The sequence below is a fragment of the Centruroides vittatus genome, unplaced genomic scaffold (genome assembly GCF_030686945.1).
Source record: "Centruroides vittatus isolate TY-2023 unplaced genomic scaffold, ASM3068694v2 contig_846, whole genome shotgun sequence".
Classification (NCBI taxonomy): Eukaryota; Metazoa; Arthropoda; class Arachnida; order Scorpiones; family Buthidae; genus Centruroides; species Centruroides vittatus.
The window spans coordinates 676,265-696,905 of NW_027122551.1; the positions used below are offsets into that span (position 1 = coordinate 676,265).

General features: G+C 37.6%; 1 protein-coding gene across 1 annotated transcript; it reads left to right on the forward strand.

Annotated features, from left to right (window-relative positions):
- The first annotated feature begins 12,236 nt into the window (after positions 1-12,236).
- LOC136982475 (chromobox protein homolog 8-like) lies at positions 12,237-14,828 on the forward strand. The gene is made up of 5 exons (XM_067278965.1): positions 12,237-12,572; positions 12,643-12,686; positions 12,757-12,822; positions 13,012-13,069; positions 13,144-14,828. Exons 1-5 carry the CDS (start codon positions 12,504-12,506, stop codon positions 14,125-14,127), a joined length of 1,221 nt encoding a protein of 406 aa, XP_067135066.1. The 5' UTR covers positions 12,237-12,503; the 3' UTR covers positions 14,128-14,828.
- The last annotated feature ends 5,813 nt before the right edge of the window (positions 14,829-20,641 follow it).

Here is a 20,641-nt window from a genome sequence, read left to right on the forward strand (position 1 = left end):
TGGGGAGAAATTTATAGTTTAAGAAATATATTTCTGGCAAATTTTTAACAATAGGCTAGGTCTGCAAATCGTAAGGCGCGAAAAAGATTCGATCGTAGGGACCTATTTTAGGAAGGTCGTTAATCTCGGTCTTCCGACAAATTCGTAGGACCTAAATAGGTAATGAAGTAAAGGCGATGACTCAGAGGAAAAGTATAGTTATCGTTTCTCCACCATTACTCTTATAAATACGAAACGATCCTATTAACAAAATAAAATTACGATCGAACCTCTGAGCAACGGCCACCGACGGGAACGTAAAAAATGGCCGTTGTTCGGAGATTATATTTTCTTCAAAGATCAAAAAACTTTGGTGAAAAAAGGCGCTGTTTAGAGGTGGCCGTTATTGGAGGTTTGATTGAAATCGATTATCATCTATACGAATAACAATAATGATTCTAATTTAATCGAACCGCTTTCGATTTTATTATTATAAGAATACAGCAAAATTTAAATTTACCGAAATAACCAATAACTTTTTTCAATTATTTTAATTTTCAAAAGGATATTTTGTCCAATTAAATTTCTTGGATTTAAAGCGGAGAAATACGAATTGAGAGTGGCGTGACGCAAATCGACGAATAAATTTTCTGGTTGTCGTGGTCAGCGGCCAATCGAATTCCTCGATTTTCTGGTGTCGAATCCGGAAGAATCGATTTTAAGCAAGTTTGCCCGTCGCAAAATGGCAATTCAGGTCAATTGAATTAAAATAAAAATGAAATTTCTCCGAAAAATCGAGCGTCTTGTATGACTGTGACGATCGTGTCCTTTCCACGTAATCCTATCGCATGATTTATAAAGATAAATAGAACGTAAATTTTTAAGAAAAAAGAAGCAACAGCTGACGGTAAAAGTCTCGGAAATATTTATATAAACATCTGTCCGTAAATGAATAAAGAGGTCGGCCCATTTCCAAAATATTTACGCAACGTATCTCGTCGTCGTCACACAAATCTGTGTGACGTCTTCCAAAATATTTACATAAAATACGACACGACTTTTCTTAACATTGTTTATCGCAATAACACCATTTAACCATTTTTCAGTTACTTCTGATTTTGCATTCTCTACTTCATATTCTGTCTTTGGCAACCTCGCTATAAAAGATTTCCAAATCTTTTATATCAGCTTAACAACAGCTTCTATAACGTGGTTACATTTCAGTTTACTATATTACTATAAATTAAAGTCTAAACCCACTTTTATAATAGCGTTAGATTTTAATTTACGGTATCGTGTATCTTATTGATAATTATTTAATCGTCGTTTAGTCGATAGACCTTGACAATGACGCTTCGGTGAAAATCGATGAGAGGCATACGGAAAACACCTGTTGTTTATTCACTATATTTCGATAAAGAATTGAAAAATTATAGAAAACTGTAGTTATTTTACTTCACTTTAGAGTTTATATAACTACTGTATTATACAGTTCAGAATACAGGAAAATTAGTCAGTTTTGTTCGATAGGAATGTTACTTTATCTATTTGTTTATTCCATGTTATCGAATCGGATTGGGGAATAAGACAGAGCTATAGCTACGGGGACTATAAGTTGGCTAAGCTCCCTCAGTTTAATCGACAGTGCCCGTATGAAGTATATAAAATTTACGCTGTTGCTTTCATCAAATAAATTTAGACTACTTTTAAGTTACTTTAGCTGGAAGAGAGAAAAATATCAATCAGAATTTTTTCAGCTTGCCCCTATAGCCCCCAAATGATTTATTCCTGGATACTAGAACCGGAATAAGTCAATACAACACTTGGACGATCTACATCCTAGGAGGACTTCTTATAGTAAACTAGTTCCAATTTAGGTGTTAGGCACGTGAAAAAATTGCAGAAAACTCCACGCGACTAGCTTAGGCACGAACCCACGACAAGCGTTCTGCAGTTTTTATCCACTCGGCCATTGGTGGGCTTCTATATTATCAGCATCAAGTTTTTTTGTTTTTCACCAAATGCTTTTTTTTAGTATTAGTACAGCGATAACTTTTTCCATTCGTTACTCTTCTAGAAAGCTTTCCTGAAGCGGATATTTTCTAAAAATAAAATAAAATAAGATTGCTTCTTCTTTCCGTTTTAATATTAATGACAAAATTCTTCTTCCTTGTTTCCTTCGCAATTCTCTCGCTCTTCGATTGCGTAATATTCCATTACTAAATCTAGAGATAATGCATTATGCAATGAAAGAATTGCGGAGAAATCGAAAAAAAAAAAAACAGTAATAAAATTGAGATTCGCAAAGTACCATTTCGGCTTTTACACCAGATTTAATTATATTATGACGCCTTTGTCTATAAGGACTCTTGCCAATTCAGAACGAATAACTTAATTATAATATCGGTATCAATTTTCGCATATTGGTAAGGATCGAATAAACCAGTCCGATTTTCTTAGCAAGTAGTAAAGTAAGCTTCTTCAATTTCTTAAATATAAACGAGTATGAACAGGAGGATGAGCTATAAATGAAGGCCAACATCCTTTTAAGAAGAATCACCTAAACACATTTACTAAATTTGAAGTAAAATTGCTTAAAAAGATGGACAGGTTAGATAGAATAAGGCAACGTAATACGTGGGCGATCTGTCGAGGGATCTGCCTTTCGGAATGACTTCGGGAGTTGGCCCCAATTTAGGTATTAGACAAGAAGAGAAAACTCAAAAAACTTGACGTGGCCAGCCCATTGGCGAGGTGAGAACCCGCGATCAACTGCCAGCCTTGACTGCCGACTCGATCACTGGAAGATAACTATTAAAAAGGACGGAGATAACAACAGCGGAGTTCGAACCCGAGCGACGGATATCGAGACAGACATCATCTTCGAATTAAGATTGATTTGTGACCTCTCTCAATCTAAAGGTATTATTATTATTAACACGATTACAATGGAACCTCCAGTAACGACCACTTTCAAGAACCGTCACTTTTAAACGGCAGCCATTTTTTTCAGAAATTTTTTTGACAGAAGCGCATACGAAATATCCTGTAAACAACGGCAATTTTTTTGTTTCTTTCAGTAGACCGTTGCTTGGATGCTTGACTGTATTTTCGCAATAGAAAACGTATCGAGAAAATGATAAAGTTCAAAATGATCAGAAATTTCATAGCGAAATTGTAAATTTTAATATTTTCTTAATACGTTCTAATTACTTTCAATGATTTATACAGTCTATCTGTCGTTTTTGTACCTGGGATGTCTCCGTCCTTGACTTGTCACCTGTCGTCTATAGCTTAAATTTTAAAATTTATTAGGAATAAATAAATCGTGGATTTGCCTCTCACCAACGTGCTGGCTACGTAGTTTACCGGGTGTTCGTCATTAAATACCAAAATAAAGCCAATTTCTCATAGAAAGACCTATCTGGAGGCATGCCTCTTTTACCCCAATTTTGATGATGCCTCCTTGGCATCATCAAATCGAAGGCATGAAATAAGATGAGTCTCGATTTTACGTATTAAATTTTGATACAGTTGATCCGATGTTGAAAAATGTTTTATGTAAGTTAGGTTGGAATTTAAGGACTTGATAATTTAACGCCAAATGTCGAATGTTGGAGTAGGAATTGAAAAGTTGTTTACGCTCCTTCCACCGGCCCCAGTCGATCCCTTTGCGGGTCGAATTCAATCTAAAATGGGCCAAATTGTGGCCGGCCACATAGTCTACACATGATGTCGCTACTAATCAATCGGTCAATCGATACAACGTTTGTCTATCTGTCGGTCTGTTTGACTAAATATCAGTGGCGAATTTCCTGTTAGACCCACCGGGGCCGTGCCTAGGGGCTAGAGGATTTGATCCCGTGATCTCGACCACTTTTTAGTCCCAAAATTTTCGGGATTAAGTTTTCCTGATCCCGAGATTTTCGGGATTGACATTATTTTAAAAAAGTTGCAAAATAGACTGCATGAAGCGAAACGTTCAGGGCCAGTGCTCTTAACAGAATATCCTGCCTATCATTTCAATATAAAACTTCTTGTATTTTGAACTAAAATGATAGGCAAGCAGTTCTCACTGGGTTACCTGGTAATATACTTCATTTTTGCATTTTTGAATTTTCGCGGGCGCCAATCGATTTTCTGGCGCAGTCGAGAGCACTTTTGGTTGGCTGTAGAGTTCTAACATGACCCTTCAAAAATTCTAATAAGTCATTCAATGGAGGAATATCATCACCCTTAAGTGAGCGCTCCCACCAGCCTCTGGTTGTTGCATCCAATTTAAATTGAATAATGAACATAAATAATATGCTCGAAAACTCATCTATATTAAAATTTAGGGTTTCTAAGGATCGAATACACTCAGTAGTCGATTAAACAAAATTATAACACGTGTCAGGTGTGTTTATGTTATCTAGCATTGATGTACTGTACAGTCCACAGCTCTGTCACACGTGTCAGGTATGTTATGTAACTGTAAACTTAAGAATGAGGGATGAGATCTCCCCGCCTAGTGCTCATTCCGTTTTACCTGTCAATGTGTTAGCCATCTTGTTTTGCCAGCGGATTTTAGTAGCGTTTGTTGGCGCAAACGCTATTAAATAATTCCGAATAAATAATCCCGAAATCCCGAGATTAGAAATAACGACCGGGATCGAATTCTTTATTAGGGGCGCAAGAGTTTGTGGGTGCCTGCATATTGTGGGCCTAGAACACCATATTTCTAAATACTCCATTGCTAAATACTGTAATTTAATTGAACTATTGTTATACTTCCGATCAAAGGTTAAATCTAATTTATTCTTGTTTACTTGGAGGATTATTAAACGTCTACTCTCCTCGCACGTGGGCATAACTTACACTTGTTTAATTCCCTGTACAGTGAGTATTTATTTTACTAAAATTACTACTTTATACTTTATTTTGTAAATACTTCACTTTAGAAAAGTAGCAAAACACCCGATATTTGACCAATTTTACCTCATTCCGTAATTTCCTTCGTCCGCCATCCATTTTTTCCAGTTAAGGGGGGAAAAACGAAAAGGAAAACAAATGGTTAGGAATAATTAGTAAAACATAAGTTTTATTTTTCGTAGCATCCAATAGTAAATATTGTGTCCAAGACTGGACTTAAACTTGTAGTGGTCCTAAAATAGTGTATTATTCTAGCTGGATAAAGTATAAAAATAGCTGCTGACTGTATTAAAAATATTAGGTCTATCGGGCTTAACACACGAAATAAATTAACAGATAGGATCAAGTTGGACTTAAGACTTGTGGCCCTAGGTTGTAATATATAAAAGACCCAACCTCTTCGCTAAATAATGATATATGTGAAAATGTGAGGCCCTAACGCGAGGCCCTAAGCTTCAGCTTGTTTAGCTTGTGTGCAAATCCGTCCCCGATTGTACCTTTAGAAAGATTTACGTTAAACTCTTTGCAGATTTGATATGATAAAGAAAAATATTCTAAATAACGATTTCGAAGAGCGATTTTAACTAGGACCGGATCGATCCCGTTATTAACACTGCTTCTATCATTAAAATGCACGAATTATTATAAATTAAAATTAATTTCCACCTTTTTGATAATTGCTCTTTAATTCTAACTCTTAATAACACCAGATAATTGCCGTTATTACTTGAGAATCATCTATAAGCATACACGTCGCATCTCGATCTTGGAATTTAAGAATGACCGACCCATCGACGCCGTCTTTTCAATAAAGTGTGTAGATCTTGCCGATTAGTAACGAATCTCTATGTTTACAACTCGTATATAAAGTATATTTTCAATAGAAACGAAGAATGAATTGTGCATCGATCGGGTTTATTTAGTCACGAAAAATTTGCTGTCTACTCATAACTATTTATTATTCAGGGACGGATTTATGAAGGACTTCTTAGGCACGTGCCAAAGGGCCTTCACAAAAAAAGATTAAAAAACAGAGAAAAACAAAAACAAAATAAAAAACAAAGTATGATACAGAACACTAGTAAAATTAGCACCGGCGTTAGGCCTCCATAATTGTGAGTGCCGTGGGGCACCCACATAGATAAGCCTATATCCCTTCCTGCTTATAATCACGTTTATCCGTTCTTATTTTCGGGATCTTTTTTTCTAATTTGATTCATTGATTTACGCTTAAATGGAGGGAAAGATGCTAGAACAAATATGGGACGGATCAATTTTATATTCTTATAAAGTATTTATAAAAACATAAAATTGTATTAAATTTCTACTATCGTTTCCAAATTCTCGAATCTATTTTCGGGATGTATCGGATAAATTGTGTTTCCGGTTCGTAGAAAACTAGGTATATTAAAGGAAGAGTCCCACAAGTGGCCAAGAGGTTTAAACCACTGAACACTGTTAGTAGTGAGTTCGAGCCTCACCAGTGGGCTGGCAATGGGCTGGCTTTCTTCACGTGTCTAACACCTAAATAGGGGCCAGTTTCCCATAGAAAATCCTGCCGAGAGAAATTCCCCTTGTCAGATCGTCCGAGTGTTCATCGTGCTCTCGACTTTGGTCATATTTTTTTCATTTTGGTTTAATGGAGGTCTGAACTATTTCGATTAAAATTAATTAAATAAATTTGTCGAAGATTAGCTGCAGATGGTTTAGATTTTTTCTACGAATTTTCTAATAGAAGAGTTATAAATTGAACATAATGACTAATGAAGTAAAGGAAATGCTTCCAAATTTTTGTTAACAATTAAAAATTGCAGATTAATTATTATATAAATAATGCAAGATCTTAATCTTAAATTGCTCTTTTTCCTGGGTTGTTACCTGAGATAAAAATGACTTTTTTCAAAACGCGCTCTTTTACATTACAGAGTATTAATTACGAAATATTCAGAAAAAAGATGGGCTATTATTTTAGAAAACGAGTTGGTAAGCCAAGTCATTCTTAATTTGGTGTATATTAACATATTCAACCCTGTGATATTTTAGTCAAAACTGTTTACGGAGAAGGACGAGAGATTGCAAGTGGTGAGTTCGTTTTCGGGGAACCAAGATATTTAATTAAACACAATTAAATCGTTCTCGGAACGTAATGGCTTCCTCTCGTTTTACAATCGTCGAATATTTCGATTTTGATCGCCATATCCTTCACAAAAACCTGCTTATAACGTTTATCGATCATTTACCTTTTTTCTAGTCTAAAATGCGCTGTCGCTTCTCTCTCTCTCTCTCTCTGTTTATTATTATTATTTTTTTCGTTTCTGAGAAATACATTTTTAATAAACTAAACAAATTATTTTTTCGTTCTTAGATCTGTTTAAAATGTCGATTCGATGTATCTGCTTTAATTTAGAGTTCGCGAGGGTTCGGTTACGCTCAAAAGTTAAGTAAGTGTAACGCTTAAAAACTAAAAAAATTCTTTATTTTTACAATTTTACAATAATTTTATTTGTTTTTAAAATAAATAGTGTTATACACTAGCCAATATAAAATATAATAAATAACTAGGGGATAATATAATAATATCAGGCTATCGAGGCGTAAGAAACGAAATAAATTAACAGATAGAACCAGTGCTGGACTTAGGGTTTTGGCTCTAGACTATAATATATATCAGGCTCTACCTCTCCACCAAGTAACGAATGACACGTGCAAAATTGTGAGGCCCTAACGAGAGGCCCTAAACTGCAGCTTGTTTAGCTTAAATGTAAATCCGTACTAGTAGAGGACTTTATTATTTACGGTTTAATGTTCGGGTAAGCCGCAAAAAGTAAAAAAAAACGAAAAATAATATATTTTTCCTAATCGATTTTAGTGAAAAATAAATACTTTCGGAAAATTCACGCGAATCGCTTCCGCCTTAATAAAATTAATGAACCAACAAATCTAGACAACGGATAATTTTAGTATATTCTACTACCGAAGAAGAAACTCAAAGTATTTAATTTTTCGTAAGTAGCAAACGGATAAGAATTACAGAATCACTTCCTAAATCCACTTACCGAGTGAATAAAACCATCGAACACTGATAGATAGTCGCGGGTTCGCGTGGATTTTCCGTGTTTTCTTTACATATCCAACACTTAAATGGGGTGCCCGCTTCCTATAAACACCTAAATAGGGGGCCAGTTTCCTGTAGAAAGTCCTCCCTCGATGGATCGCCCACGTATTGCGTTGCCGTGTCCCATCAAACAATTTAGCTAATTCTCATCATTTTGATTTAACTTTAAACGATTATATTTATTTACTTTATTTTAGTCGAATTTTAAATCTTTATTTTATAAATATTTAATAAAATTTTTCTTTCATTTTGTTGGGGCTCGATTAAAAATCCTCTTCATAAACCGAGTGAATATTTTCTTTTTTAAATAATCAGTATGAAGTTTTTCTGGTGTTTTTATGACACGTTGGTAAGAATCCGAACCGCCATTAAGGCAAAATGTTTACGAGGTTCGTGTTATCGAGCAGGTGCTTCTAATATAATGAAGAAAGACCTACCAGATGTGTAAATGCAAAGGCAATTCACGATGTTCGATATATTTATTCGAATGAAATTGCACGTTTTTGCCATTCGACATCTTAGAAAAACTATCGTGCCCATTGTTTCGCCTATTTATTAAATATCGAGCCGACTGTCTTCGAATTAGTTACCTCCCTAATTAGCGCTTAATTTTAATTTTCTACACTTTTAGCGCTTAAAATGCTGAACTTTCGAGAAAAAAAATGAGCAAAACTCCGATTGGGTGAGTTGAGAAGCATATTTTTTAAATGGGCAAAGATTATTTCAGTCTCTACTCCCTAACAGCGGAGAAGTATTTTAGAAGTTTGTAACTCGTGTAAAAGTGTCGACGTATGTATTACCCCAGTCGTGACGTCATAAATAATACCGTCCGGATAATACGCGCAGTTGCGGCGTAATTTCGAACGATCGTAAACCCCATCGGGGCCTCATGGCGATCCATTGTCGAATCCGGAAATACAGGGCGTTGTCCGTGCCATACGTCAGGTGGACAGTCCCCGCGACAAACAATGCTAAGACCCGTTTTATATTCCCCTGTCAAGTCTAACTTCAAACACGTGCCCATTACCATTGCTTTTGGCTTTTCGGTATTCTAAACAAAACTTTTTTAAAATAATTCTTAAATTTAATTCCGTCGTGAGTTGCGCCATTTTTCTTCGAGCGCTTGCAGATTTTAAGCGGCGCTAACAAGCGATCAAACGGTGACTTGTTCCACGAAGATACAATGTATAGGCTAAATATATACAGCTGGCAACTTATTGCGAGCTGTATATATTTATTTATCCTTGCGGTAAACATAATCTTATTTGTTTATATACGTGTACGCAACTTATTGCGTACACGTATATAAACAAATACACGTATGTAACGAAATAAAATAATGTTTGTGGCAAGGCTAAATAAAATTAAACACAGAGAAATTAGAATGCGGACATACAGCCGACTAGCGATAGGCGTACAGAAAATGGGAGAACTAAATATAGAAAGACAAATTAATAGAGATATTTGTTTAGCAATTTATTAGAAGAAACGTGGGGTTCGATCGCGTCGATACGTTATTATGAATCAGCACCGGGACCGTCGTCGATCGATAGTCGACACTCAGAACGCATTCGATACTGCCACGCGCCCCCGATTATTATTATTATTATTATCCCGAATTTACTAATTATGTCCCTCTGTGCGGAAATTCTTTACGTTTTTATTTCTTAAACTAATGCTGGAATCGGAAGATATCTGGAAAAATAATTAACTGATATTTTCTTCTCCGTTACTTCTTGATTCCTAAGGTTATAAATCGTGATTAACGACGGAGAAGATAAAAATCGTAAAATCGTAGAGAATTATATTTATTATGGATTTTTAAATAACATTCTCCGTCTTTTTCTATACTTGCGTAAATACAAGAATCACAATAATTTCGTATGCACCAACCGAAACAAAAGTTTCAAATACAGTAAAATCTCTGAATAACAACCGCTGACGGGAACATTAAAAATGACTGTTAAAATTCGCAAGTGGCCCTTCGTTGGAGTTTATCTTTTATGCATTTTTCCTACAGAAACAGTTGAGAAAATGGCCAGTATTTAGAGGTAGCCGTTGCCGAAGAGTTCTATATTAAGATAATTTGACATTTGCAAGTTTTATTTATTTACAATTGATATTTCCACCGTTTTTTTAAGGCGTCGAAATTTGGCACGATTCTCCGGACCGGAGCGGTAATGACGTAGCCAAAAATAATAACGCTATGTAAAATATTCATTAAAACAATATTTCCACGGTGGCCAAACTGTGGCTCTTGAGCCACATGTGGCTCTTTTCTAGTATACTTGTGGCTCACTGCAAGGTACTTAAATTTATACCAAATTTGTTTTTATTTTAATTTTGCTTTTATTATTTTTTATGTATGATTCCTGGATATTATAAAATAAATAATATATTGTTTGAAATTAAAAAGTAAAAATATGGCAACGTTATACATTATTTATTGAAAAACAAATGTGATATTTAGTAAATATCATAATACGTAAAAACATTAATAGAAAAAAATAATTATAATGCTTATTTATCCAAATCAACATTAAAAATGAATATATAATGAATAAAAATTTCTATAACGTTAATAGTTTTGAAATTTATATTTCCTTCTTGACAATTGAAACTAGGAAACGTTTTAGCATATTTTGGTTTTTAAATTTAGATTATGCTACTTAATACGGCAATTATAATTTATTTATTATTAAAAAAATTATATTGTATTATAAAACATAATATAAAATGAAATAATAGCTAAAGTGTTGTTTTTTTAATAAATATTTAAATGAATTGCTGTGGAAAAATATGTATATATGTATATGCGGCTCTTCAACAAATTCTGTTTTCAATATATGGCTCAAGTTCTAAAGAGTCTGTCCACCCCTGCAATATTTTATACTCTACAAAATAAAAAGTAAATACGACTTTTGTTTGATTTTAGTTACGTAGATTTGATTAGAGAAGCGCGTATGGATGCAAGAACGTTCTTCGATCCATTATTTCTTTTAATAGTGGCCGACCGCTGTCTTGTATTTAATATTGCATTTAAGCCAATCGTATTTTCGGCTCGTCACTCTTTTCTGTTTTATAATTTTTAGGCAACGGCAAAGGGAAATTACCTTACTCCACTGGCCGAGTTAGATGAAGCAGATAGTTATGGTCGCGGGTTCACGCCTGATCAACGAGCTGTCGCGTGAACTTTTCCGGGTTTTCTTCGCGTGTCTAACACCTAAATAGAGTCCAGTTTCCTATAGAAAGTCCACCCAGGAGGCACCCCCTTGGCAGATCGCCCATGTGTTGCATCATCTCATCAAACCCAACCAAATCCTACTCAACTCGTTATCTCATTCGGCGGAAAAATTTTCCAAGGTAAAAAAATAATAATAGAGAATAATTCAAATTAAATTTACACAATTCTTGACAATTTGTGCAAAAATAATAATAATTTATTCGAAAATATAAGTGAAAGGGCAACTTGTTCTTTGCAAAAAAAAAAAAAAAAAAAAAAAAAAAGGGCAGTCGATATTTATGACGTCGGAGGTGACGTTTACGCATTTTTTAGTGAATTTACGTATCGGCCGCCATTATTTAGTGGATGTTTTCGGTGGTAAAATGCGAATCGTTCACCGAGGAAAATCCCGCGATCCGTCCAAATCGGAAAATCGATAGAATTTAGACCAAGAAAAGTAAAAGTAAAAGAGCGCAATTTGAAAATTATTGAGGACGGAAAACGCATTTGCCATTGCGAACTCGGGCCGAATATCTGCTCCACTTAATCACTCGCGAACGGTCCTTCGAGCCCCTTCCAACTGCGCCCTTAGCGATTTTTATCGTTAAATTCTTAAATTAATTAATGGAAATATTTTTCGAACAAAATACTGGAGTTTATTCTATTACATTTAATATATAACAAACTTTAAATTGAGTAAATAGCTTTTAAATAAATTTAAATTTATTAAAATATTTATTACATTATACTCCATTTTTTAATTTAGAAAACTTGTTTTTTAATTCTAGAAAAAAATGAAAATAATTTGATTTTAATGCTTGTTTAAATAAATAATTTTAATTTTGTAAAAATTTATATTTAAAAATTTAATTGATAATTTTGAAAACGGTTTTATTAATCGAAATAAAAAAAAATATTTAATTAAACAAACGACGGGAAAGTGATTTTTATATAAAATTGTAATGATAATAAAGGAGGGAAGGAGGAATAATATCGAATGGAGTCGCATTATTTTCCGACTTAATATTTAGAGAAAAGGGGGAAAATCCAACACATCGACACCCACCGATAACACCCAAGGCCGACGGACCAATGGCGAGGCGCGGAAAGCGCGCTGCGAACTGTGGGACATAGGAGGAGATAAAGTGACGTCAAGCGGCCAGTCACCGTCACGGAGTCGGCGTGAACGCTGAATCGTAGTCTTGGCCAGCGAGATAGCAAACAAACCGGTTCACTCTGGCGTCATCCGAAAATACAGCTGTGTCGACGACTAACATGGAACTCAGTTCTGTGGGCGAAAGGGTGTTCGCCGCCGAATGTATACAGAAGAAGCGCATAAGAAAGGTAAAAAAAGGACGCGAAATGGCTCGCGCACCGTAGCGACCATGTCGACTAACCAGATGCCTTCTTACAGGGCCGAGTGGAGTACCTCGTCAAGTGGAAAGGTTGGAGTCCAAAGTGAGTACATCATCCAAAGTTTCGTTGCCCCCTTGAAGCCTCGGAGTTATTAAGACCGGTGTCCTTTCAGATACAACACTTGGGAACCGGAAGAGAACATTTTGGACGTTAGGTTGCTGGAAGCCTTCGAAGCGAGGTAAGCCAACAACATGGCGCCGCGCAGGCGCACCGCCTCGTCGTCCGGACGGCCGGTCGAGACCCGGCGCGGCTGTCGGATCGGCGGCGGCCGCGCAGTGGCGCTTTTCTTTCTCTCGTCCCGCGCGCGGAGCGTCGCTTCGCCCGGCCGCCGGCGGGACGAGGCTTAATGGAAATTTTGATTTTGTAGCCAAAAAGAACGAGACTCGACCAAGAAAGGACCAAAACCCAAGAAGGAACGAACGCAGGTGGGTGACATTTCGGGCTCCGCGCCGTCGCCGCTGGGCGACGCCAACTAAACTCTTTGTTTTGTCTCGGGCAGAGTTGCGGCGAGGCCGCGGACGGACGACCGGCGACGGAAACTACCAAACTAGAGACGGCGCAAGATCAGCAGCAACCTCAGCAGGCGGGCGCGACGCGGGGCGCCTCTGCCGCCGCGCCCCGTGACGAGCCGAGCGTCGATGGAAGCGAAACATGCGAAGCGACGGCCAAGAAGGAGGCGACCAAAAGGAAGAACGGAGACTGCGCTAAGGAGCAACTCTCGGATCCGGCCGTGCTGCGGGCGGTCGGCGTGGTGCCGACCGGAAGACGGGAGGAGACGGTGGTTCCGGCCGTCAAGATGGCCAAGGTGACGAAAGAGGCGGTGCCCGAATCGGCGCCGGAGTCCACCGTCGACGGCGGCGCCGACGCGTCGCTCGAGACGCCGGCGGCGGCGGCCAAGCGCGCCGCCACCGGCAAGACCGCGTCCAAAAGCGGCCAACAACAGACTGCGGCGACTGGCGGACGAGTGCAAGAGGAGGCGCCGCCGCCGCCGCCGCTGCCGCCGCCGTCGTCGGCGCCCGCCACGCAACACAAGTCTGTGTCGACGCAGATAGGAGCGAGCGACGAGCGATCGGCGCCGAAAGGCACGGACGATTCGAGAAAGAGCGCGCCGACTGGCGGTCCGGAAGAGGGCGCCAAGGACGACAACTCGGACCGCGAGAACGTGGACGAGACGGCCGAGAAGAACGAAGTTTCGGTTCGGGCGGCGCCCCGGGCCGACGGACAGAAGACGCTGCTGCAGTCGAAGAACGTCAACGCGTCGGCCGCGTTGCCCGTCAGTCCCGCTCTCAGCGGCAAGTGCCATCCTCCCAGTCCCCCGGACTTCTGGCGCAAACAGAACTCTTTGGTCGACCAGATTTTCATCACCGACGTTACCGCCAACCTGGTCACCGTCACCGTGCGCGAGTGCCGCACCAGTTTCGGATTTTTCCGCGACAGAGGGCGGGACGACGCCGACGACCGGAAGACCGAAGACGTCAAATAGAAGGAGCGGCGCCTCCGTCTGTGATTGGACGTTTTTGGCGGAAGAGTGCAGCGCGCGCTCTTCGTCCGTCGCCCAACGAAACGCCCGGAGAGAAGAAAATTCGTAGGACCTTGCCGAAGAAACGCTAAAAAATGTTGAAAAATATATAATTATTTTTTCATCTTTTCTGTCCGAAAACGTCGGCGCGACCGCGGCAGAAGGAAAAGGAAGAGCGGAGGACGTTCCGGAAGTGGACGGTCGAGAATTCTTTAAAAAATAACAAACTAGCTTCCGGCCCGGTCGGTTCCCCGAAATCCTCGTGTGCCTGAGCCAGTGATAAAACGCAACAAAAAATAATCGACTGTAAATATAAAAAGTGTAAAGAAAAAATTCTTCGAGGTATCGGGCTGTATTTTGCTGCTTTGTGCTTTTTTTCCACCGGTTATTTAAACCCCCCCACACACACACACACACGACAAGAGCTGTATACGTGCATATACAGATGGATGTTCCTAAATTCGCCTCGTTCTATAGATCTTTATCGTTATTTTTACCGAAATTCGAATGACTTAGATTATTTTCCACGAACTTTTCAAAAAAACTAGTTATATTCCCCCCTCGAGCGATGCGTAACCATGGCAGCTACGTCCGTAGAATATTTTCTTTGCATTGGTGGATCGTTTGTTGTACAGGAATTATAAAAATAGATCTGTTTAAAACTTTTTGCCTGGTGTTTATTTCCTCCAAGCACTTAACACTTAATTTTTGTCATGTCTTTATTTTCAACCACGTTTACGATACGAGGAGAGGAGCGGAGATTCGAACCCGCATCCTCTTGTGTGTGTTTTTTAAACGCCTTTTTTAAGGTAGATTCGGGAGTTTCGGAGTGGAGAGCGATGGAATTTGTGTAACATTTGGCCAAGTTTAATGTATACTTTTATAACGCTTATAAAATTTTTTCAGGGATTTAAACTTGCAAAGAAAAGGGACGCGAGAGTGAGTGCCGATCGAAATTTAGGTTTATTGAAATTGCCAGCGATATGTGGGTATAACGACTCTTTTTTAATGCTCTGTATAAAAGACGAAACTAAAGAATTGTGTATTTAAAAAGCAGTTTTATTGTAATTAAATGTATTACAAATGGTACAGTACGTAGATGTTCAAAACAAAATTCATTTTTTGTGGGAAATTTACGATGAAAACGGCAAAACGATAGTAAAAATTGGTCTGCAATCTGCAGGAGAGTAGACGTTAAATTCTCTCGAAATTTTTAATGTTAAAAATTATCATTTTGGGCAAAAATAAATTAACTATTGAGTATTTTTTGAAGCGAATTTTAGCATTGGGCAAAGAAAGGCTGTCGTTAGTTCGTTCCCCTCGTGCTGAAATACGAATTTGGGCATTTTCCCAAAGCGGAATTAAGTGTAACTCTTTTTTTCTTAGATTAACTGCGGTCGCGTACGAAACACAGTAAGCCAATGTCCTTCTAATTATGTTTTTAAAAGCAATTTCCTCCCCTTTCCGACGTAAAGACTAAAAGGAAAAAAAGTAATTGCATAAGTTGAGTTTCCAAACCGAAATAATGGATTTCTGCAGTTTTCTTCCGATGCGTTTCCCTAACAAAATTGACAATTTGACCCCCACGTAACCAGCGACGTTCTCCTCTTCGGAAGAATATCTATCGGAAAATTACCCGACGTAATAAATTTTCTAGAAAACTTTTCTCCAATTTTGCTTTTTGTTTTGTTAAGAATAAACGATTTTTGCTAAAGGAATTTTTTATTTACTCCATTCGTTAATTGTATAACTGCAATACGAAGGAGAAATTACAGTACAGACAACAAAAGTGGGTTTTATCTTTAATAAAGATAGGCCAAGAGTACCGATTTTAAGATAAATGAAGTAATTTACAAATTGGTAAAATGGATTTTATTCTGCTTACCTTCCACAAAGGAAGAAATTCGAGCGGCAAAGGCGAGTGTACACACAAACATAGGGCCAAACCAGGTGAGAAATAACTTGTTAACTGTCTATTGAACAGATACTTGAGAATTATTCTACAATATTCTCATTTTGTTCGTGCCCGTTACTATTTGAAGCTACCAAGTATACGGCACAATTCAGCAACTTGCAATAGACCAGAAGTTTTGAAAACTCGACAAGATTTACTTTTGTTAGTGGCAGATCACTATAAATGGTCAATTGTGAGTTTGATGGCATTTTTTAAAAATGATATTATGCGATTTATGATAAATTTTATTCGTAACACGTAACGTTGGTTTCCATATGTACGAATAGGCAGAAAATTAGGCATTGGACATTTTTGGGAAATTAAGAAGGAAGGTATCCATCTAATCCATTTTGATGGCCGAAATATCTGCCTCGTTTTTATTTTATTGAGGAATCCTGAAAAGTTCAATCAGAATAGATATTAATGGTCTGATCTTAAACAATTCGTGCTAAGAAACATAAAATTTCCATAATTGTTAGCGTGGTAACAAGTCGATAAAACTACCAAACACTAGCGATTGGGTTGCGGGTTCGCGCCTCAATAACGTGGAGGTTTTTTCTATATTTTCTTCATGTAAATAGGGGGAGCCTGTTTTCCCCTAGAGATGCCCCTCTTTGGCAGATCGTGCGCGCGATGCCGCATCCTATCAAACCAAGCTGAAATAATTATTTTCTGTTTGATTTTGGTGGAATGCGCGTAAAACGTTCTAAATAAAACAAACTTTAAATAATTGCACTTAGAAACGATTTTCCAAATTCTCGAATTTTCTTGGTTTTATTTCCGAAACTAAAACTAAAAACATTAAGAAATTTTGTAAGCAACAAGATTTAAAATAACCAGAAAAAAGTTATAACCCAATTACGCTCTTTCGAATGGGAAACTTTTTCGGTTAGGGTTTTAAAGGAGGCGATAATAGAATCTCGTCTTCGGTCTTAAATTTCTGAGTGGAGTAACGACGGCGGAAAAAGAGACTTTCGTAATAACGAAGGAGCGATAAATATCGCTGTAATCGTCTCTCGCCTACTTAATGCATCGAGTAAGACAATGTAAATAGGTTAGAGAGCTTCCTACTTAAGGAGTAGGAAGCTCTCTAACCTTAAATCTTTCGTACGCCACTTCAGATTTTCGGACAACCTTTGTTACGTAGTCAAAGTGAAAAAAATACGCGAGTGTCAAAGTGTCTTACTGCATCTCTCTCGTTTCTTATGCAGATCCCCTTATTTCAGCCTTAGATATAAAGCTGTCGTCGCGACTGTACGACGACGTAACTCCGGGGTGTCCAGTTTAAACGTATCAGGTATCGAATTAATTTATCGTCAATATATGCTAAAAAGTAACAGTTACGGTATATTTTTTCCCATTTAATTTGAAAGATAATCGGTAATTTTGACCGAAATCGGCGCCACGTTCGTCACTTAAAGAAGAAAATTTGTAGGAAGAGGAGGTAGTTTGGTGACCTTAAAAACAATACACGTGGCCACGCGGCCTTTATTTAGGAAAATGGCAACTTAAAAAAGGTTTCGCGCATTATTTTATATGGAAATGGAACCAGTTAGCGGAAGTGGGCTATCTTTCTTTATCCGGTCCCGTACGGGTCAACGAACCGGCGCACGACGCTACACCGAGTTAGGTTAGTTAAGGTTACTTCGTGTTCCAATTATTTTAATGCAATTATTTTATCGATATGACGTCGACCTCGGCTCTTCCCTTTGAAATCCCTCAAAACCCAGAATCTTCAATGTCCCTATTTGTATTTGTACGCAGTACACGCGCCAAATTCCGAGTAATTCCGCTGTAATTTAAATAAATAATTACCTCGAATCTATGTCAATATGGTTTTATGCATTGAATTACGATATGGCGTTTAAATTTGATGATAAAAAATAAAATAACTTTTGAAATTTAGCGAATTTGTTATTGGTTTTGCTTCCCGATTCCGAAAAAACAGGTTTTGTACCCAAGTATAGTATAGTAACGTCTGTCAAATAATTTTCCTAAGTAAATGCTGCGCCCTGCCCTTATACTTTTGCTATTTTCTATGGTTACAGAACATTGAGGGTCTTTCAAAAGTTTCAGAATATTATAGGATCCAATGACAATAATAGAAGGAAATTGTTTGTAGAATAAACTGCTTACCTAAATGTTGCACGAATTAAGTGTTGCCTGAGGCCCATTGGGTTCAATTGTTTCTAAACGGGCTGCAGCGTTGTATAAAATATGTCGTGTGGACGTTAAGCGAATTTTTGTCTTCAATTCCAACCATACGAAACTATGTTAAAGTAATTAAAACAGTGAATTTAAATAAGGCAATTAACACAAAAAACATTTTTACCAAAATTGGGTCCGCGCGTGCCCATGATCTACGGTAAGAAGTGAAAGTTGCGTATTGAAGAACGTCGTGCAAACGTTCATTACGCGTTGTATACGTCATAAAAGATGTATGACGTCTGTACTACGCCCGACGACGTCATCTAGAGAAACGCATTGCTTTAGAACGGTACTATCTTGTCCATAACAGTGAATTATTGCTTCATCTACCAGCTTTAACGAAAGTCGTGGGTTCGTATCTCACACGTCCCGTCTGGTTCCTTTATTTCTGAAGAGACGTGTATACAACGGCATACATTTAGAATTTAATTATCCACGAGGGCCGAGCCTGACCAACGTGCTGAATTTTTCGGGTTTCTTGACGCTAAATAGGAGCCAGTTTCCCCTTCCATTGTTAGATCGACCGTGTGTTGCGTTGCCATATTCAATTAAATATTATTTTAAACTCGGTTTAATTCTAAAATGCAGAAATTTATTACCGAGGTTAATATCAATTTTCATTAAACGTGTCATTTTATTTATATTGTTATTGCGTCGGTAATTATTTCAACTAATTTAACTAATTTTATTTCCTTGGAAGACAATCTTAATTTACTTAAGTTGATTTTAATATTTAATGACGATAAAAATCAATTTGTTTGTTTTCTACTCTCTCAAGAAGAGGGACACGCGCCTGTAAATTCGATCTTTTCGTTTTTAAAACGTGGACATTTGATGGAGCTAATTTCTTTCCGAGAATCTTTGAACTCGTTTCAAAATTTATAACAAGCTTTCTTCTGTTAAATGGCATGAAATTTATATTTGTCCTCGTTTCTATTTAAGAATTGTGTCTAAATTTTTACTTTCTCCTACAAATTTAGCATACGGTCTCTCATTTTAGCTTCTCGGCTGCTATTAATCGACCGAATCGTGTAAAAAAAATTAATTCGTGTTCTAGTCAATGGCCAAAAATCGTTGCACAAAAATACTGAATGTAGAGAGAAAAATGCATTCAGTTCGATCCAAACTGTTCAGAAAACTACTGAACAGTAAACTGAACATGAAGAGAAGAACTGCGTTCAGTTTCCGATCCCAAGTGTGTCTCCAATCTCGGTTTCTTCCTTTGTTAAACATGTAATTTATATACTAATTTCTTGTTTTAGATGTTTTTCTTAATTTTCTCTATCGCTTTATTCACTTTTACCTAAGCTAATTTGGGTTTTTAGAGCGTTTTAACGTTTCCTATCTTTGAGTATCGTACGAAAACGATGAAGAATTGGTCAAGAAACTGCCTCCTTCGATCATCGACTTTGTCGACGTCACAGGGAGCGATGATACGTAATGACGTAGTTTCCTTTCTTATGTCGTATTGATTGGGAGGGAGACGACCGGGATTCGCATTGACATTTAGATTTTAAACGAACCTTGTCCCCCATTTTGCGATATTCAAAAATGATTCTTCGTATTTTTAGTTTGCCGAAATTCCCCAAAGAAATAAAAAAATAAAGAGCTTGAAGGGGCAAAAGAAGAAAACTTTCTTGGCACATGACTTCATTTATAATGAGGTTTGCGTTATAGAAAGCAAAAATTTTGAAAGAAATGTATTTACTATTAATTCTATACTTATAGAGCATAGAAGAAATAATTAGTAATTTAATATTCATACATTTTAAAGTCGACAGACGAACGGACGGACGATATTGCCAAAGCCAAGCTTATCGTATGTTTTTTTGAAAGTAATTTCTTGTTAAATTCGAAAGTAAATATTTAATAACGAGAGTTAGGAGCGTCGGAACAGCGATAGAAAAACAAGCGTCGGTCGCGAGCCACCTTACGTTTAACATTACTTTAATAGTAATATATTGTGACGTAAGAGAGTTTGTAAAGACGTCGACAATGAAGTCGAGTTTGCTCTTCCTGAGAACTACTTGCAGATCGAGGGTGCCGTGTGGAAAGGATGAATAGGGGTAAAACGGAAGTCTTGTGTGAGAAGACAGGAAGTGAACGGGACTCTCTTTTGTTCCGTCGACTCCTTACGATACTCTCTTAAAAGTTTTACCCACGTTAGCCAGACTCGAGCAGTAAAAATATTTGAGATTTCCAGGGCGTAAAGCGTAATTTTACATTGATATTTTCGTTTAAATCCGCCTACGAAACCAACCTGGTGCTTTAAAAGGGTCTTAAATGTGATCGACGACACGAATTACGTTGGGATTT